At 37.0% G+C, this 20,128-nt stretch overlaps 1 protein-coding gene across 1 annotated transcript in view; it reads right to left on the reverse strand.

The window, feature by feature from the left end:
- Positions 1-20,128, reverse strand: part of PAPSS1 (3'-phosphoadenosine 5'-phosphosulfate synthase 1) — a 40,205-nt gene that overhangs the window by 17,299 nt on the left and 2,778 nt on the right. Inside the window, exons 2-7 of the mRNA XM_030239190.2 lie at positions 14,237-14,351; positions 11,846-12,081; positions 10,358-10,496; positions 8,176-8,294; positions 3,437-3,550; positions 1,409-1,520 (exon numbers count right to left, since the gene is read on the reverse strand). Of these exons, the coding sequence (XP_030095050.1) occupies positions 1,409-1,520; positions 3,437-3,550; positions 8,176-8,294; positions 10,358-10,496; positions 11,846-12,081; positions 14,237-14,351 (835 nt within the window). The remainder of the gene's footprint in view (positions 1-1,408; positions 1,521-3,436; positions 3,551-8,175; positions 8,295-10,357; positions 10,497-11,845; positions 12,082-14,236; positions 14,352-20,128) is intronic.

The raw sequence follows: 20,128 nt of genomic DNA on the forward strand, positions 1-20,128 counted from the left end.
ACCATTTCCCTCTCTTCAGAATCAAAGCTCTGCAAAATGACTGCTGCTGTAAGACACAGAACTAACATACAAGCAAGGAGGAAACTTTGAGGATGTCGTTTTGACTTAACTGTTGCCATTGCTGCAAATAGCAAAGCAGCTTTAAGGCAATCATATTTTGCTAAAAAGATTTACATATTTAAAGTGCTGTAAGTGCTGTAGTAGATCTCTAAAAAGAGGAAATCAGTAGCAGGACATCTAGAGGAACATAATGATTTTATCCAAGCTTAGGACTGAAAATTGTTTCCATCAATAACTTGCTATTTTTCATTACTTGTATTTTTTGTAGCACAGATGAGATACTCAAAACAACAGCAAAATAAGTTTAAAAAATTGTTACATTGTTATATCTAAAACACTCACCTATACAAGGCCTTAAATGCCTTATAAAAATCCTGATTTACAGAAAATTACAGGACAGGACTAGGACCTACAAGCTATTTTAGCAGCTAAATGCATTGCAGAGGACTATTCACCTGGATGGAAGGCAAATTAAATGAGAACGAAACTAGCAGCCCAGAATTATACTGCAAAGTAACAGGATGGAATTATGCTGTATAGGATAGCACCTAGACAAAAGGGAATTAAGAAATATAAGAAGGATAACAGATGTCTGTATTACAGAATTGAGAGAAAAGTGACTTCTTTTTGTTCTGCTATTTGGTCTCTAGCAAAAAAAGAGTGTTGCAAAAGGAATCATGAATATAGGAAAAAGGCTGGAGTAAAACAGCCTTCAAAGAGGAATAAATGAAAGATGACAGAGGATCACAATCAAACTCCAAAATCTGAAGATGTTATGACTTACTATCTTAACAAAGTTCTTAGTCAACTGGTAATGCAAAATAAAATTGATTCATTTAAATCTTCCCAGGAAATTACTAAATCTTAGTAATTCAAGTACATGTGACAATTGTTCATACTCAGATTCTGTTTCACACTTGCAAGAGCTCCAGCACTCAAGTCAGTTTGTTGTCCTTTCCTTCATTACTAACACCAAACAAATCCTTTGGTCACAGAGCTAAACAACAATTAAATTGCAATTCCAAATTCTAAGATAAATTTCTTCAAAACAAACTAGAAGTATGCATTTTAGAATTAAATGTCTTTCAGAAATTAAGATATTTGAAAAAAAATTGTAAAGGCAAAGAGACAAAATATTCAAATTCTAATATGATGGTAGGTATAAAAAGAATAAAACCATCACATTTAAAACTGGTTATTATAATATTCTATTCCCTTATCCCAGTCCTGAAGTTGTGCACAAGCCTGATAATGTGTTACCACACCAGCACTAAGAAGCAAAGCATCAAAAATATTTTGGAAGTATGACTAGTTTGCTCAGTTTTACAAATGGTGTGTTTTGCCCTACCATCAAGGAGACAGTCAAAGTGAAGGCACTGGAGGTATTCTCTCTCTCTCATAAAGCCATTCAGGGGTGTTGCCCAACCTTCTGCTAGCACTTGTACCCACTGCATATCCACCTTGTAAAGAAATGAAGAGATAGACTTAGAGCAGATAAAAGTTGCTGCTTAATTACTGGCATCAGGTATTAATCGTAATATATCATGCTTTAATTCTAAAATGCAGGACAGTACAAATGAAAGATTTCTCAGTGTTACCATTTTTAATCACAAATAATTCTAAGTTTTTACAAGTAAGGAAAAAAACCCAACTTGTTCCTCACTGTTCATATTTTCGGCTATTTTCCAGCCCCTACACTGGATCAAATTTCTACGTGTTAAAGAAACCAAACCAACAAACACACAACAACAAATTTTATTTGTAAATCTTGATAAAGTTCATCTTAACAAAATTGGACAATCCCACTTGCCTTTATCTAACAAAGCAAGATAACTAAGATGTTAAAAAGCAAAATAAAGGAAAAAAAATAACAATACAGACAATTACAAAAAAAAAAAAACCACAATAGGATAATAAGCGTAAATATTAAGAGGTCTAATCTTTAAATAAATGAGAAATAATTTTTTTTTCCATAAACTAGTGAGACAATCCAAAAGTAAAATTTGGTCTGGACTAGTACTTGTTTTAGTATGAGATATCAGTTTACACAGAATTTCCTTCCTTAGCACTCAGTCACAGTATGACTTAGTGGGTGGTCTCCATTATTTCTGCATGTGCATTACTAAGACTTGGCCAAGTTTTTGACAATGACAGGCTTTGCTTGTGCAAGTCTCTTTTGCAAAGGGCATGACTAATTTTATTACACTGAGGCAAGGACAAAACAGAGTTTTGTCATTAAATACTTGATTGATATTTAACAAGCCAGTGGTTGGGAGTTGAAGGGAGAAATTATTTGTTTTTCTAGATAGGGAACAATTTAGAATGGGACTCTACTGAAGTATAATAATGGTGACCTTAATTATAAATTCCTCAACAAAGCAATTAATAGTTTTACACAGATATATGTAAAAAAAATTAGTAAAATGTGGTGAAGTGAAAGGAAGTATCAATATTCATTGCTAGTAGAAGACCAAGCAAATTTTAAAATTACTTAGTTCAACGCTTAATATGTCACCCCAATCCTTCAAAATCTACTCACAATAGATGCTGAACTCTGAGCTTAGTCAGCTCAGCTCTAGATCAAATGCTCAGCTTTAACTTCTAGTAATACCTTCAAAAAGCCAGTGCAAAAACTCATGCACTGTATGTGTGTTTAGGCTTAGTTATTCAGAAAATTGAATGAGGTAGAACAAAAACACAGCCAGAAGCAGCTTCATCTAATTGATGTGAGTTGAAAAATAATGCATTTAACCAAAGTTGATCAAGTTGTTCCACGCTTTTCTATATTCACTCTGCTGTAAACTAGAAACACAGCACAAGTTCATTCTAATCAGAAAAAAAAGCAATAAACTAGATCAGGTCATATCTCTGCAACTGTTTGAGTTTGGTATGTATATTAAAAGTTAATTGTGTTCAGCTGAAGGCTACCAACAGGAAGAATCCAGAAGTAGTAATTATTTCCCCTATATTTCTAGGCAATTACAATTCACAAGAAAATGGTTTCTGTAAGTAAACTAAAAAAAGAATAAGCAATCCTTCTAGAAACAATTTCTCATACAAGACATTGCAGGCATGGTTTCATCCATGGATCTGGACGGAGCGTGAGAGGAAATCACTGCAATTTTTTTCTCCAGGGTGGGGATAAACTAAGTAACACTATACCAGACATTATTCATGAAAGTATGAAGATCAATTATCTCTGCTAAGTAAACAGAAAAACCACAGATGCTGTTGCTTTCACCCCAGGAAAGAGGGAGAAAATCTATCAAGGTGTATTCTGCTACCAGTGCAGGTATTTCAGCTGCATCTACTTAGACTAAGCAACAGATCAGACTGTCCTTCAACTGCAGCAATGAGACACCTGAACACACAATACCTTATTTATTTCCAGGGTTAACAGAGATTCAGCATCAGTTTTGGCCAACTGTAGCTTGTTTTCTGGCACATAAAGCTCTTTCACCTCGTAAGAGGCATCCACTGGTACAATGTCCTGTATAAAAGGAATAAACAGAACTTAATGTTTGCTCAGAATGCCTCTTGGGCACTGATTACACATCAAGAAGTAAAATTCTAATGTTGCACTACACAGCAGCAAAAATTTATTAATTGTGCAATTTTTACTCATCTAAAAGCCAGCACTGTTCCAAGATTATGATATATTGCTAGTTACTCAAGCCAGCAGACTGGCTAAAGTGAAACATTCTGGCAAGAGATTTTTTTCCTAAACCTTAAGTAACCCATATAACATTTATCTAGTAAATATTTAACTACTGAATTGAATTAAGCTTTTATGACTTATTAATGCCTACATTATCTACAGTAGAGAGGCAGACTCAATGCTTTTACACATGCTGAAGAAGTAAGAAAAGATTTAGAGACTAAGCTTTTATGAATTCAAGTCCTTCACTATACAAGACACATTAGAAATGGTAACATGAAGGCAAAATGCATAAAGCTCCTTCTCTACTGAAAATTAATACAGAAGTACATATTAAAAGTATTTCCTACAGCTAATGCTATAACGCCAGTATTTTCATCTATATACTAACTCTTATAATATTTAAATGTGATGTCATCTGTGCATATATATTCAATGAACCAAAACCTAGCTCTATAACCAAGATATTTTTATTTCAAAAAAAAATTCAGTGCTCTTCCATGTGTATTAAACAAGGTATTATCACTCCACAGTGCTTAAGACTTTAAACTTGTTAGAAGAGATCAACACAAAGATAAAACCATAATTAAAAGAAGACAGAAGGTCATCATGATAAAACTGTTAAGAACAAAAAATGGTGTAATATGTCAAAATCCAGTCAAATGTTCCAGTGATGTTCAGTAGCAAAAAAAATCAGTGGAAAGAGACAAGTTACAGACTATTCTTTTTAAAACACATTTTTCAGTGTTTGAGAAATAATGCTTTACTTTTGGAGAAAAAAGCTCCCCCTTGGAGCAACAAACAATAATTAAATTATCTTTACTTTCCCTTTATATGCAGGGTAGAATAAATAAGTATGCTTGTAGAAAACACAAAGTTAGCTCAGGAATTTTAATGCATTTATCAGACCTTAGGCACTACCTCCATGGAAAGTAAAACGAAGGCAGTAGAATAGGCTGACAAGTGAGAGATAAAATGACTAAGGGAGTAACAAGACATGATGAGTCTCACTGCCTGTCCCATAATTCATATGCTCAAAGATGCACCAAAAGAAGACAAATTAAACTAACACTTAGAAATAGTGTTTTATAAGGAAAAGCTTGGCCCATTACTCATCAGACATCATTTTGGAAGCAGATTTTAATACATTGTAAGTGAGGCAAAATCAGCCTTTTGTTTTCTCTGCCTGAGCAGCAGCATGACAGCCCAGGAGAGCTGCAGCAGACTCCTGCCACAACAACAACCCCAGAATCAAATGAAGGTATTGCCTCCTGTAAGCAACACTGTAATGATGGAGTGCACATTAAGCTGCTTCACAGATTTCCCTCTGGACCCTGGCTCATTACCAGGCTAGGATGTCCTAATTTTACAAACCATCAACAGCTTAAAATAAATGTGCCTATTAAAAAGGTCTCTTCAAGTATTATCCTGGTTTTAATGTCCCACTAATGGGCAAAACAAAGGTTTCACAACACAGTTTCTGTCAACAACCTACATCATTATACAAATGTAAACAGCTTGAAGACAGTTCTAGCAACTGAGTCTGACATTTGGAGAACTTGTAGGTTTAGTAAACCTAGACTCCCTTGCACACATGAAAGTGGCACTTAAAACATCAACTTAGATTAAAAAAACATCAACAAAACAAGAAAACCAGCAACAAAAGGAGTCCATGCATCTTTAAACTGTATGAATTTTAGGAATTAGGAAAACGTTAGGCTAGCAAGCCATCTAGTGACCATTCTAAGGCATCAGCTTTACTGAATGCTTAATCCTACCAAAGGACAAGTTAATAAATATCGTGGAATATTCTGTATTTCACAAGGCATTCATATGAAAAATGACAAAATAATGATGCATTATGGAAACGTGCCTCCTCACACTGAGGTGGTGGGTTCTTTGCTGATGCTGATTGCCTCTGGAGATCATCTAGTCCAGCCTCCTGCTCAAAACTGGTCTCTCTACAGCAGGCCGCTCAGGACCTTGGCCAATTGAGCATTTAATATCTCTAAGGACAGAGCATCCACAAGCACTCAAAGCAACTTGCTGTAGTAATTGACCATCTTTATAGCAAAAGGGTTTTTCTTCTTATGTCTAATTTTAATCTTTCATATTTCTTCTCATGCGTGCTGCCCCTCATCCTGTGCTTGTACACCTCTAAAACAAGTCTTCACCAGTCTTCCCTATACTCTCTGACTTGGATGATAGAAACTGCAACAAGAACTCCTTTAGCCTTCTCCAGGCTAAAGAAATCCACTTCCTCTCAGCCTGTCCTTGTGCAGTGACATATTCCAGCCTCTGACCATTTTGGTGACTTTCTGCTCAGCTCACAGAAGCACATCAATGTCTGTTTTCTTCTGGGTGAAGGAGAAGGGTACAAATCTGGACAAGGTATGCACACAAGGACTTACGAGTGCCATATAAAATTGCAAAATTGCTTCTCTTGAGCTCCTGGCTATGCCCTTGTTATTTACAGTAGAGCATGCAGGTAGTCTTCTCTGCAGCACTGACACATGTTTTAATAATGGTGGCAAATATATAATGCTGAACAATTTATTTCATAGAATCATAGAAGCATAGAATGGTTGGGGTTGGCAGAGGCCTTAAGGATCATCGAGTTCCAACCTCCCTGCCATGGGCAGGGACACGTTCCACTAGACCAAGTTGCTCAAAGCTCCATCAAACCTGGCCTTCAACACCTCCAGGGATGGGGCATCTGCAGGTTCTCTGGACAACCTGTTCCAGTGTCTTACCAGACTCACAGTAATCAATTTCTTCCTGATATCTAAACTACTTTCTATCAGTTTAAAGCCTTGCCTTCTCCCTAAATGCCCTTATAAAAGGCCTTCCTATAAGCCCTCTTGTTCAAACTACAGGAAATGTACAGAAATCATATTCTAAAGATAGCACTGCATTAATATGGTCTAAAACCAAGTCATGCCTGTTTAGCCTTGCCTTGATTTCATTGTCTCCCACTGAACTAAGCAACCACTAAGATACCTTGCCATTCATTAGACTGTTATCTTCAAAGAAGAGGAAAAAAGTGCTAATGTGCCTTAAACAAAGCTGACCGGGCTAGGAGCCAGCAGTGAGCACTGTGTACCAATGCAAGCCTTCAGGGATCCCTATCTTGGCACATGTGATATAGATTTCTATAACTATGAACTGTTCCGAGCAGGAGGCACAGGGCTGCCCCCCCCAGTCAAGAACTGCCACCTCTCATAGGTAGGACTCTACACAGCTCTCCTATTTTCTTCCAAAATAATATTCAGATGGGGATTTGGACAAAAATTGTCTTATGGTTTTCTGCCCTATCTCCTGAGCAATCCTGAGCAAGCAGTCATCCTTGAGGAATTTTCTTGAAAATTCCAGTACAATCTCTCCAGAGCAGTACTTACACAGAGGATTAAAATTAACTTGTACTAGATGCATGATGAGGTCTTTTGCTTGTATCAACTTCAACACTTCATAGAGCTTTATTTACTCATACTACTGTCTATACCCAAAATTTCCAGAACATCCAACTCACAGAAAAAATTATTATCTGCAAGAGTATCTCAATTAAAAGGAAATAGTTATCTAGAATATCATCCACTACCCACTGACTATTGATAAGAATATAAGGAAACACATTTCTTCTACATGAGGATTAGCAAACTGTGGGGGCATGGTTACAAGAGGATAAAGCCATCTCTTTACTGCCTTCACTTTTAGTGTTGGGTTTGGGGGTTTTTTGTCTGTTTGTTTTGTTTTCCACATGGCATTTGTTGGGGGTGAGGTTTTTAGGTTGGGCAATGAGCCAAATCTACTCATCAGGCAACAGGAAAAGGCCCAGAGACTTCAAAAGGGATGGTGTAGATTGCAGGGATGAACAAGGAGAGAGAGCTACCTTTTCAGAAGCTATGAACCATAAACTCAACTCAGCAATGTCAAGAAGATCAGCTTTCTGAGCTGGTCATTACACAATTGCAGGACTACTTTTTCTAGTACAAGAAAAACAGTGGAAACAAGGGAAAGCAGACACAAGCACAGTAGCCCCTATTTAAGTGAGATCATATCACTGTGTAAGTGCACCCCGTCTCTTCACATCTGCAGTATATACTAATTTGTACACTAAAGAGACAATGTAAATATTAAGACTCTTTAAAATTGGTTGCTAGCATTTTTAAGTCAGCATTCACTGTTGGTTCTATAACAACTGAGACAGCCTCCTCTTCCTTCCAGTTATTGATACAAATTATTTGTCCAAATCTTATTTCACTTGGTGATCAATGCTGTGCACTGTTTAGATTTAAAAAAGAAACACATAATAAGACAAGTTTAAAAGTTTGAATTGAAAGATGCATAAGCCTTTATGTCTCAAAAACTGCCTTTGTTTTTTCCGGCACCTACACTGAGATTGCATGTACAAATACTTGGGAAAAAAGTTTCTAAGATATGTCTCCATTTCTGCTCACCCTCTCTTGAAGAAGTTCCACAACTTGTTGTATACAATCATTCACATCACAGGAATCAGTTTTCAGCACAAGCTCTGGGGCTTCTGGTTTTTCATACTCAGAATCAATCCCAGTAAAACCTACAGAACATAAAACAAAAATATTAGGTGACTTCTTCCAAAAGATGACTTCACTTTAATGCTGTTCACAGTCAGATTTCTACATATAAATGAACACAACAGGCAAAAACATGGAGTTTTAGCTTCCTTAATACAGGAATTCTTAGGGAAATCAGCAAGTTTTTTCTTTATCAGACTCTTTGCTAATCACACTGTCTGACAGCATCAAACTTCAGCATTCTGCAATACATACATAGCACTTATTTGTTGGTGAAGCTATTTGATTTTTACTTGAATAAAAAAAAGAGCACTGGCAGAAGAACAGTGCACATCAACCCAGAGCTTGTCATGCTATCAGCTGATTGTTGCTCTTAAAAAAATAAATACAAGATGAAAAAATATTACAAACATACAGTATGTATGTAAATTCACACTCATACCACCAAGCAGTAGTCTGAAGTAAGGAATTTCAACACCTTTTACATTAGTTGAGCTAATATACTCATCTGAAGATAGCTGCTAATGTAAGATTAATGACTGTGTTTATTATAATAGCTGTCACAGACTGTGCAAGCTACCAGTGACACTTGTTCTTAGCTTGCAACCTGCTTTGAAATCGTGGAGATTCTACCACCCATGCATTAACAAGGAAAAATCAAGCCCAAAGGCAAAGAGTATCAGCACTACAAGTCAGATCTGCATCAGGAACATCAGCTGGGCTTCAGCAACTCACCACCTGCATCCTCCACAAATGCAAATGCAAACATTAGAACTCCAGTCTTTCCCTCTGGATTTAAATACCCTCAAAATTAGTAGTTTAGTCCCTCCTCTAAGAATAATACCAATTACTGCAGTACCTCATGTGATAAAGAAAGGCTGGTACCTTTTCCAAAACCTGTATACTCTAGAAGGATCTGATTACTGGAGGAGTGGGAACGTGAGACAAAGAAAATGTCTCATTACCATTTCCAGAGAAAAAGATGGTAACAGTTGCTGACTTTCCTTACAAATTGGCAAGTTTAATTTTCATCCTTCACATATCAGATAGGTCATAAGACACAGCCACCTTGTATCTTGTTCAGGCACTATTTACTTCGCTACTGCTTCTTCAGGAGCACAGTTCCATTATATGGCTTGTAACATTAACCAAATACTAGGGATGTTCACAAAATATACAAATAAGGATTCTGTACAGAACTGTGTCTTTGTATCATGTCACCTCAAGCCAACCTGCTTTGATTTTGAACAAATCTCACTTCAGCCTTACTTATTCCTGGTGCTTGCACGAAATATTCTGTAGTACTAGAAGTATCAAGCAACCACTCATACAGAATGTCTTTGACTTCTTGAATTTTATATCACTTCTGATTAAAGTGAATTCATATAGCATCTGCAAATTCCACCCCCAGAAGTGATTACTTTTAAAAAACTGCTTTGCTACTAAATACAGAGCTATCTATCATCAGCATCTGCAAACTATAACAGAGCAAAGCAGCACTTGAAACAATACTTGCATTGAATGATGGCATAGCTAAGCTTTTTTTATTGCAGGTTACACTTAAATCTTAACCTGAGGCTGGGAATAGGAAACAATGTTCACGGGCACTAAAATAGAACACAGATTTAAAAGTTAGTATCTTCAGAAGTGTTCTTAATGGTCTTTACAGGTAGACAGTGGCCATGTTTTACTTTTTAGAAGAAACTAGCAGGTTTTATGAATGCAGTTCTTTAAAGACTTTAGAAAGAATTAGGCTCTTTCTAACTGGCCAATGGACACACAAAGGAGACAGACTAATTCTCAATTATTACGTGGTTTCTATGGCAATCTTTAATGTGCTCAAGGCTTTTTCTATGTGTGCTTAGCCACTTCCACCCTTTTACTGTCCTACACACTTAACTAGTCAGTTCCACGAGTAAGAAGTCAATTCCAATTTTCTTCTCAGTGCTTTCCTGAATCCATGCTCTTTTTAAGGGTGATAAACTTGAGCACATCCACTTACATGGAGTCAAATTACACCAATGTTTCACTAATTACACCAATAATTACACTTATGTAGAAAGGATGTGATTACATCTAGGTTCACCTTTAATTTCTCCAGCCCTGGCTTTCTTATAGAGTCCTTTAACATCTCTCTGCTCACAGACATGCAATGGAGCATCCACAAATACTTCAAAAAAAGGCAAACTTGCCCCTTCATGAATTCGTCTGGCATTATTACGATCCTGTAAGAAAACAGAAGAAAAACCCTAAAAGGTTACCCCCATATATTTTTACTGGTTTTCGTCTTTGAAATTAATTTTAAAGAAGATGACAGCCCAATGTAAACAAGCTTTCAAAGTTTGAAAAGAAAAATGTAATTGGATTATCTGATGCCCTGCAAGGTACAACACTTTGGTTACAGTACATCACATGGTAAAAGCTGACAGGAAGATGTGAGATATTTTACATTAAACTTGATTTATAAGAAAAACCCACAACCAAACCCAGCCAATAGAATGCAGGGTTTTCTATATCCATACATATATGTCTGAGTACTGCAGGGAGGAGGTGTTATCTGCTGCTCTTGATATAACCACCCTTCTCTCCCAAGCACCAGTTTTCCTTACATTCCTTAATCTGACAAATAATCTTTGTGTAGTCAAAATATTGTATTATTTGCATTATTTTATCATATTATTTTTATGGCTTGCCAAGCATTGGAACAATATTGGTAACTTTCACTGAGAGAACAAAAAAAGTCTTCCAAAATTCACTAAAATTTTCTCTTACTAAATTTTGTTTATTAGTTATTTTTCTCATATCTAGAGACTTCTGTTAAACTGTAGGGTTTGAGTTCCCCAAATTATTACCAGAAAAAGTGTTTTCACCACTCTAACCAAAGAAATAACACATTCTCATGCTGTGTAACACCTAAGCTTAAAGTCCCTGGGTCATTCTTCAAGATACTTGGGTGTTTACACATCCTTTTTGTCTCTCCTCTCCAAGTTCTTATGCACAAATGAAAACAGTCTTCACACAACAATGTGAACATGGATTTAAATAATTTTCAGTATTCTATAATGTCATGTTGTATACACGAAATAAAGTAAAAAGAACCTACAGGCAATTAAAACACTTTTCCCTTAAGTCACTTGGTAAAAATAAAGCTCTCAACACTCATTCACTAAAGGAAAAATTGCTTTTAAAAGCAATTAACCTCAATCTTCAGGTTAAGTGTACACTTAGTCTTCATAGTTATAAAGTACTAGAATCTACACGGATCAAACAAGATATTGTAATTTTAAGAGGTTTTTTTTGGAACATCATGTGAGCTTGCTTGTATTATTCGAGTAGTAATTCTGTCTAATGAACTGAAGGATACCTTCAGCTACAGAACTAAGGTAAGCATTTAATATTTAAAATTAGTATTTCTGTTTTGAGTAATTGTCTCCATAAAGCACAAACACCACCAAACAAAGCCCCAAGTAAGTATTTGATTCTGGCTATGCTCAGAAACAGATTTCTGTAACTAGGATTCTGAACAACACTTTGCTTTTTCCCTACATTTCATCTAGATGTTTTTCACACTTACCTGAGCATAAGGAGAGATGAAACTAGTAATGCAGACCAAACCAGCATCTGCAAACAATTTAGCAACTTCAGCAATACGACGCACATTTTCTTCTCTATCCTCTGGTGTGAAACCCAGATTCTTATTAAGGCCTTGGCGGATATTGTCACCATCCAACGTGTAGCACGGAATACCATGGCACACTAAATACTCCTCCAGTGCCATGCTCACTGTTGTCTTCCCAGCACCAGATAGACCTAAAATAGTCAATAATAATACAAATATATAAGCATAGGAACAAGTTAAGGCAAGTTGTAGTACACGTGTATTATGAAAATCCCAAAGTGACAGGCATCAGCAGCAATGCCTTCTGGATAAGTTTACTTGGAATATAAGCCAAGTAGCTTTTACACAGACAATAGGTAAAGAGAGAGTAGAGTAAAGGGTTTTCTCCCTTTTTCCTCTCTCTTGTGTATCTGGGGGAAGGCTGTGGTAAGTTCACTGATGATTTCCTAAGTTGAATCAGCTCAGTGTTGAGTTAGGCAAGAGGTACAGCCTGCGCTAGGCAACAGAGGGAACACAAGGCAGGAAACAGAACAGTCTTCTTTTGGCAGCAATGAAGTACACCCCCATCACAGAAAACAGGCACAACAGTCCAAAAGATTTCAGCAACTTCATCATTTACTTCTCACTGATGCAGTCTTTGGCTTGTCATTTTTGTCCCCACATTTAACTTGCTATTCACTCACACGCTGTCTTTTCACACATCATTTGGTCTCCAACATGCAATGAATTGCAAGAGTTAAGGTTATACATTAACGAATTTAAAAACATTCCTCAAGCTGACAAGTCTTTAAAATAACTTTCACTCTAAAGATTGCATATTATTTTACACATGAAAGCAATGGTTTTCCACATTTTTGCTAAATTCCTCAGTTTTCTTTACTAGGACCCTATGACTCAACATTCATTAAGAAAGAGCTCTCACATAAAGGTTACCTTGAAAAATGGAAAGCGATCCCTGAAAGACCTTTCCATACACTCCCACTCCATGAGTGCTGACAAAGTAAGAGAGTCGTGGAGTGTCCCAGTATTTCAGCTTTTATTCTAATACCTATTAGAATTTTGAACCTCATGTTTGCACAGTTCTAGAATGGCTAATATTGGTTACTTCAATGCCTACAGTCCTTTTCACCCTTTCACATTACTGCTCAAACATCTTCCAAACCTAGCTTCCCACACATATTCCTGATATCTTACCATCACCCTCCTTCCTGAAAAAAAAGGTAATGGGGCATTAAGATAACATTTGTTTAAAAAGAACATTGACTGGAAAATGTTGCCATGTAGGTAACTGAGAACACATTTTTATCATGACCTTTTTCAAGATTAGATTAATGAATTACCAGAAGAAACAGAAAGGCAGCCCACCAGATCATTCAAGCATTGAGAGAGGCTGGAGCCGTGTGATGGAAACAGGGAGAGAAAGGGCTCCATTCTTTTCCCAAAGAAATACATGACAGCAAGCAAATCTGCTTGGAATGGCTCTCAGCAGTTTGTTATCAATGACTGCTTTACATTTAACACACATTCACTAGCAATGTGGAAATCAGTTTTACTTAATGTAAATGTAGTAAGTTTCCCTAATACTCTGTGAGGATCTTTAATGTTGCAATACAACAATGTTCTAAATGGTTTATGAGCCAATTAAATGACATAGCTTGCTATTTTTAAATTACTAGTTTAACTAAAAAAAAAAAAACTTTACAAGAAATATTTTAAAGCTTCCAAAAACTTTGAAAGACAGAAAAAATTTCCTCACTGCTACAAAACTAAAAACGTCTTCCAGAATGTATTTATCATCTTCTCTATTTACCAAAAAAAAGCTCTACAGAGCTGACTTCAAAAATAACTGCCAGTATGCATTGCCTGAAATGCTATTGCTGTCCAATGGCACAGGTTTATGTAGAAATGTTATTTCAAACCAAGGAGGTAATAACAATCCAAAGAGAAGAGGTTTTACAGAAAAGATCTAGAAGTACAGACTCTTACAAAAACAAAGCCCCGTTGCATTTCATTTCTAAATAGATAAAATGGACAGTACAAAGATACAGAACTGGTTAAAACAAAAATAAAGGAAAAAAAAGCGACACATGCAAAGAAAACCAGAATTAAGTAGAAGACAGTATCAAAAAAACAACCCTCTCAGAGCACTGAACAAAATATATTCTCAAGTTACAATTTGTCCCAGAGCAATTTCCTGCTAGTCTACCTAAAAATAGTAATAAAATTGCATCAAGGTCTTAGATTTCACAAACATTCAACTTTGCATGCAAAAAAGAGCTACAGCTGAGAAGCTGTAACATAAGGAGTAACTAAAACATAAGGATCCTCAGAAATCCATGGCTGTACCTGTTAACCAGACTGTGCATCCACGAAAACCACTTCTCGTTCCTACAACTTGGCCTCTCTTATTCCTGCTGACATGATGAGCTTGGTAGGTAACATTGGTTGCCCTTTGCATTCCCTGTAAAAGAAGAAGTTGATTAAGTCTTTGATAAAGGGTGAGTTGGCAAAGCAAACAAATTCATCCACAGGCACAAAGAAAGACTCGAGGACAGAAAAATGGAAGTAAAACCAATACCCATTCCATCAGCTCCAGCATGGATCAAAGGCTGCACAGGAAATTAGAACAGTCATCCAGACACAACCACACCCCTTGGGCTACTCCAGTGAAGCTTGGGACTGACAGGGTAATCAACTACTACTTTCAAATAAAACTTGCTTAAGAAAAATCAACTATAAGAAAGAGATTAATTGCTAGAGCTGCTTGACTTGATTTCTATTTAAGAAATGTCAGGGATCTGCTTGGTAAAGTACCATGGGATAAAGACCTGAACAGAACAGGGGCCCAAGAAAACTGGTTAATATTCAAGGACCATCTTGTCCAAGCTCAGGAGTGATGCATCCCAACAAAGAGGAAGTCAGGCAAAACCAGCCAGGAAACCTGCATGGATGAACAAGGAACTCCCAGACAAACTCAAACACAAAAAGTAATCCTATAGAGGGTGGAAGACTAGGCAAAACGTGGGCTCTCTCTGGATGGAAAAGGGAGACATGGTTACCTGAGACATGGAAAAGGCTGAGGTAGTCAATTACATTTTTTGCCTCAATCTTCACTGACAAGCACTCCAGTCACACCACCCAAGAAATGAAAGTCAAATAGAGGGACTGGGAGAATGAAGAACCATTGTCCAAGGTAGGAGAAGACCAGGTTTGAGGCCATCTACAGAGCCTGAAGGTGCACAGGTCCATGGGACCTGATGAGATGCATCCACAGCTCCTGAGCGAACTGTTGGTGTTGGAGGATGTGTCTAAGTCATGATCCACCATATCTGAGAAGTCACAGCAGTTTCTATTGAAAAAGGAGGAACATAAGCCTGTTTTTGAATAGGAAAGTAAGGAAGACCTGGGCAACTACAAACCCACCAGTCTCTCTCCTCTGCCCATCAAGATCATGGAGCAGAAGATCCTGGAAACTATGCTAAGACATTCAGAAAAGGAGGTGATTTGTGACTGCCAACTTGACCTCACCAAGGGCAGATCATGCCTGTCAAATTTGGTGACACTGGCTCTTTGGTTCATTTTTAACTCCTCAGAGGCCTTTTCATTGCAAACTATGCACGTCTCTTCCAAATTTCAGTTAAGCAAGTGCCTTTACGTGTGGTATCATCAGTCGCCAGACAAGAGATAGTTATCATAGATTCTAAAAGTTTAAAGAAAGTATTATTTCAAGGAACTTTTTTAAAAAATTATTTTAAAGATAGGGGTTTTTAAATATAATTTTAATTAAAATAAAGCTGGTTACCGAGTTTCTTAAAACTATTCATCATAATAACCTGCTGTACAAATAAATTCAGTAAGATGACCCTGCTGTCAAACACATTTCACAATCTGAAGTGAGAGAGCCCACAGGAAGATCAGCCTTGGCATCATCCCAGACTTTAATGGTATCTGGCTATACGAACTTTGTTTGTAAAAGATCAAGACCTTAGATTGTCAGACCATGCATGAACAATCAAACAAAAAAGAAGACTTGAAAAAAAGAGAGAAGGGGGGCAGGGGATGAGAGGGATTAGTGGTATCTTTAATGCTGCTTTGGCTTGCCTTGCTTGCAAATATATTGCCACTAACTTCTCTTTCATCATGGTATCAGTGCCAGTAGAAAAATAAACATGCAGTAGATTTAATACAAAAGAAAGTAGGGACTATATTCCTCCACAGACTACTAGCAAAGAGCTGTTCATTGTTTCAGAGAGGGACACCACAAAGCAGAATTAACAAAAATATGGCATCTACTTGTGGCCTCAAGGACTGCTGCTACATCATTCTTCTATTCAAAGGTTTATCTATAACTTATTTGAAAACCATGAAGTTGTGTGATTTTATGCCCCATTTCTAGACACGGCTGGGCTCATAGTTAGTACAAACAGAAGCTCAAGGTAAGAACCTATGTTCAGGTTTTAAACACAATAACTCTAGTTCAGTGGTGATAGTCCAGCAAAGTTAGATGAACACTGAATATCAACCCAGAAGAAACCACATTCTGCAAACAGGTTATAACTATACAAAATGATGTTACCCTTGCTGATCATGTTACCTTCAAATAATTTATCTCCTAAAACAAAGCTGGTTTGTGCACAAAGTCATTGCAATACAGCTGACTAAAAGCAAAAGTCAAAAAATCAAAATCTTTCTCTTATAGCAGGAACAATTATGCAGTACATAAAATTGGAGACCTCAGTGAGCAAATTGTGGAATTAAAATCAACAAAAAATAATTGAAGTGCTTCAGTTAAAAGCTATATAGTGCATAATGAATGTACACAGCCATTCAAACTAACACAGTAATAGCTACATTCTCCCTCATTAATTGCAGTAGTACTGTATTGTACCAGGCACTGGATAAACAGCAGTCTCAAAGCACAAATCCCATGCCACTGTCCCAGTAAGCTCTCTTACATTAAGACATAAACCCACACATGCTTTGCTTTTGATCCCTGGCAACGAGTCTTTTATCAGACTCATACACTGGAGGTCAAATGTCTCATTCAAGGAGACTTCTTCCAGTCCATATTCCATAACTTATATCAGCTTCCTCTCTTTTCTAGGAAACTAGGAGCTAGGAAAGCAGCAATGAAACTAATCAGGGTATAACACTAGGTTTACAAAACACATGAAACCCTGAGGTAGAAGGCTGGAGGGATTCTTAAAATTATTAAAAAACACAACTTTAATGAATAAAAAGTATTAATACCTACTTAGCAGAGATGAGAAATCACAGCAAGGAGAAGGCCTTGCTAGAGGACAAGGCATACATGTGCAGTGGAGCAGCCAGTGAGCTGAGCAGAGGGACAATTATCCACCTGTACTTCAGAAGCAGGCACCTAAGACTAAAGGTTAAAGTGTCCAAAGAGTCTGCATGCACTCAAAAACACACCTGCCAGTCACCAGCTGCCCCACCATTTGTATCTGTGTACAGGCACACAAAAAAGGCAGCTCAGTACTAATCCTGGGCAAAGCAGTACCCAAATCCCCCTTATCTTTCGAAAGAAAACCAATTTTATAGAGGTGCTCTAAAAAGTTAATAATTTAGTAAGTCATTCTCTGTTGCTGAAAAAAAAAGTAGTCCCCTAATTATATCCACTTTCCTATTAAATAATTTGCTTCCATATGATTTGCCCACACCACTGAGCATAAATAGCTGCACATTTTATCTTCAACAACCCAGGTTTTCAATTACGATCCCCGATATACACACTTACTACAAATATTGATGTGGCACAAAAAAATACTCACTGCCACACACTGTTTGTGCTCTTAAATTATTTAGCCAGTCTTCAAATTCTTGTACACAAAATTTGATGACTATCAACTGTTGTCATCTTATTGTAAAGCTCCCATACCTTCTTGGTGATTTCTCATGAGCAGCTCCTCTCACCACTGACTCCTTCTTCCTCACAGCCAACAAACTCCAACTCTTTTCACAGCACAACCAACAATCTCCAACTCTCTCCTCAACCAGCTAACCCGCTCTTTTGTAGCACTCTTCTGATTGGACACATCTATGGCCTGTTCCTAATCTTTGGTGATTAGTAGAGCTGCAGCTGCTCAGTTGTGAGATTACCTTTGCACTATCTTTATTTTCTTATATTCTATCCCTCCACAATCAACTGATGAAATTAAATGACCAACCAAAACGATACCAGACATAAAGAACAGTCATTTCATATACTATATACATACACTATATCAAAGCATCACCTCAGAGATCTATATTAACAATGTTGAAATAAAAGAAACTAAAGAAACTTGGGATAGAAAAACTCAATGTGATGAGCAAGTTCTCTTTGAAAAAGCTATTTTAAAATTCTAAGCCTAATTACATTCACTATAGTAATCACTGTTGTAAGGAAACACTACATTTTTGTAAAGGGGCTAATGAAAAAAAGGGCATTAAGCATGAAGGTTTATCTGCTTTTTTAACAGCCATTGGATATTTCCACTCTGACATCCCCACAAAAATATGTCTTCCACCCTGCAACACACTGCTTCTGCATTATGTAGACAAACATTTCATTTTAATATTTTCCCTCCTACTTCGCAATGTAAAACAGAAATAGTGCTTCAGTCCACTGTGCTTCATTATAGCAGTAATGTCAGCTGAGAATGCTGATATATCCCTCCTTTCTTCTCCCCCACTATGCAGTTTTGTTTCTTACATGAAATCTAAATTGCTCCAGCAGGCAAACATCTTGGTATTGAAGTAAAAAAAGGGTACTAAAGAAATCCTTTCTTGGATGCGCACTGGAGAGCTGCAATGATAAAGAAGGAAGGATAACTCCACTGTTTACTTTTCCTGGCATGAAGGTAAATTTTAGCTTTGCAGGTATTTGACCAAGGAAATTAATGATTACAGACACCTTGGAACCATAGGGACAAAAGAAAGAAGGACAGATGATGGGGGCCAAAAGGAAATACTAACTCTGTCAACTTCTCTATGTACAGACTTCCTGAGATGACACATTTTTTTTTATTATTATTCTTGATGTTTTGCCCAGTTACAGCTATAATTTTTTTATTGCCAAAACCAAATCAGACTATCAGTGCCAAACACCTTTGATGCAAGAACACAGACAGGCATCCAGATGACGGAAAGCAAACCCAAGTTGCAATGCCAAGATCAAAAGACAGCCAAAAGAAGAGATTATATCTTAATTGTTTTATGGTTAACAGACAAATGGCATATACACTGGCATAAACTGAATTTATTCTTCATTTCTTCCAAGCAACAATAAAATATTGTACTTCTACGATCAATAACAAATTTTAAGTTTTCACAAAGCAATTTACTCCCTTTCGGGGAAGGACGTGAATCTTCCCATGGCAAGCTGAGACTCCCCAAGCTGCATCATAAACTTGGGACAGCTTGAAGCTGGATCAGAAAACAGACATGGTTTCCATATAAACCACATACGCTGAAGAAACTGTGACTGTAATTCCATATCCTTCTGCTCAAAGATGATAGTGTTGGTTCCCCAAGCTAAGAACTCCCATAAGCTAGCAAAAGCAACACAAGCAGCCTCCCCTCTGAATTGCAGTCTTACTTTCAGTGCCCTTCTTATTTCCCAGTCATAACAGAAGTTCTTTAGGTCATTTGTTAACTTGCTCACCATGTGCCTCTTATAAACCAGTGACTCCCTGATAAAAACAGATTTTTATGACATTAATTATTCAGCACTGATAACCAATTGGTAGTTTTATTTTTATTCCCTGCAAAGTGTTCTGCTCAATAGCCAAACAGCAACTCAAGCACATGGAACAGTACCCATCTTTTTTGTCTACAAACAAACACAAATAAGAAAAACAGATGTAGTTCCAACACAAAAATTTAGCTACCACAGAGGTTATATCTACATATTTATATGAGATTTCAGGAGTAAAAAGATCTGTCAGGAATACCTTTAATTAGCTACTTTCTCAAATTCTGTTTTGAAAATCTGTGCTTTGATTCCGACAACTGTGCTTGGGAAGGAAGGGCAAGCCCAGAAATTACATCTGAGCAATAATATCTTTAACACATAACAATTCCCCAGCCCATATTCTACCATAGCCTATAGTATTACATTTCTCCCATCTACAACCAGAATTCTTACTTGGATCCTTACAACAGCCCACCCACCAGAAAGCAGACTGCCACAGTGACACCACTACAATAAGGCACTTAAACACCTCTACAAAAAGC

The sequence above is a fragment of the Serinus canaria genome, chromosome 4 (assembly GCF_022539315.1).
Source record: "Serinus canaria isolate serCan28SL12 chromosome 4, serCan2020, whole genome shotgun sequence".
Classification (NCBI taxonomy): domain Eukaryota; kingdom Metazoa; phylum Chordata; class Aves; order Passeriformes; family Fringillidae; genus Serinus; species Serinus canaria.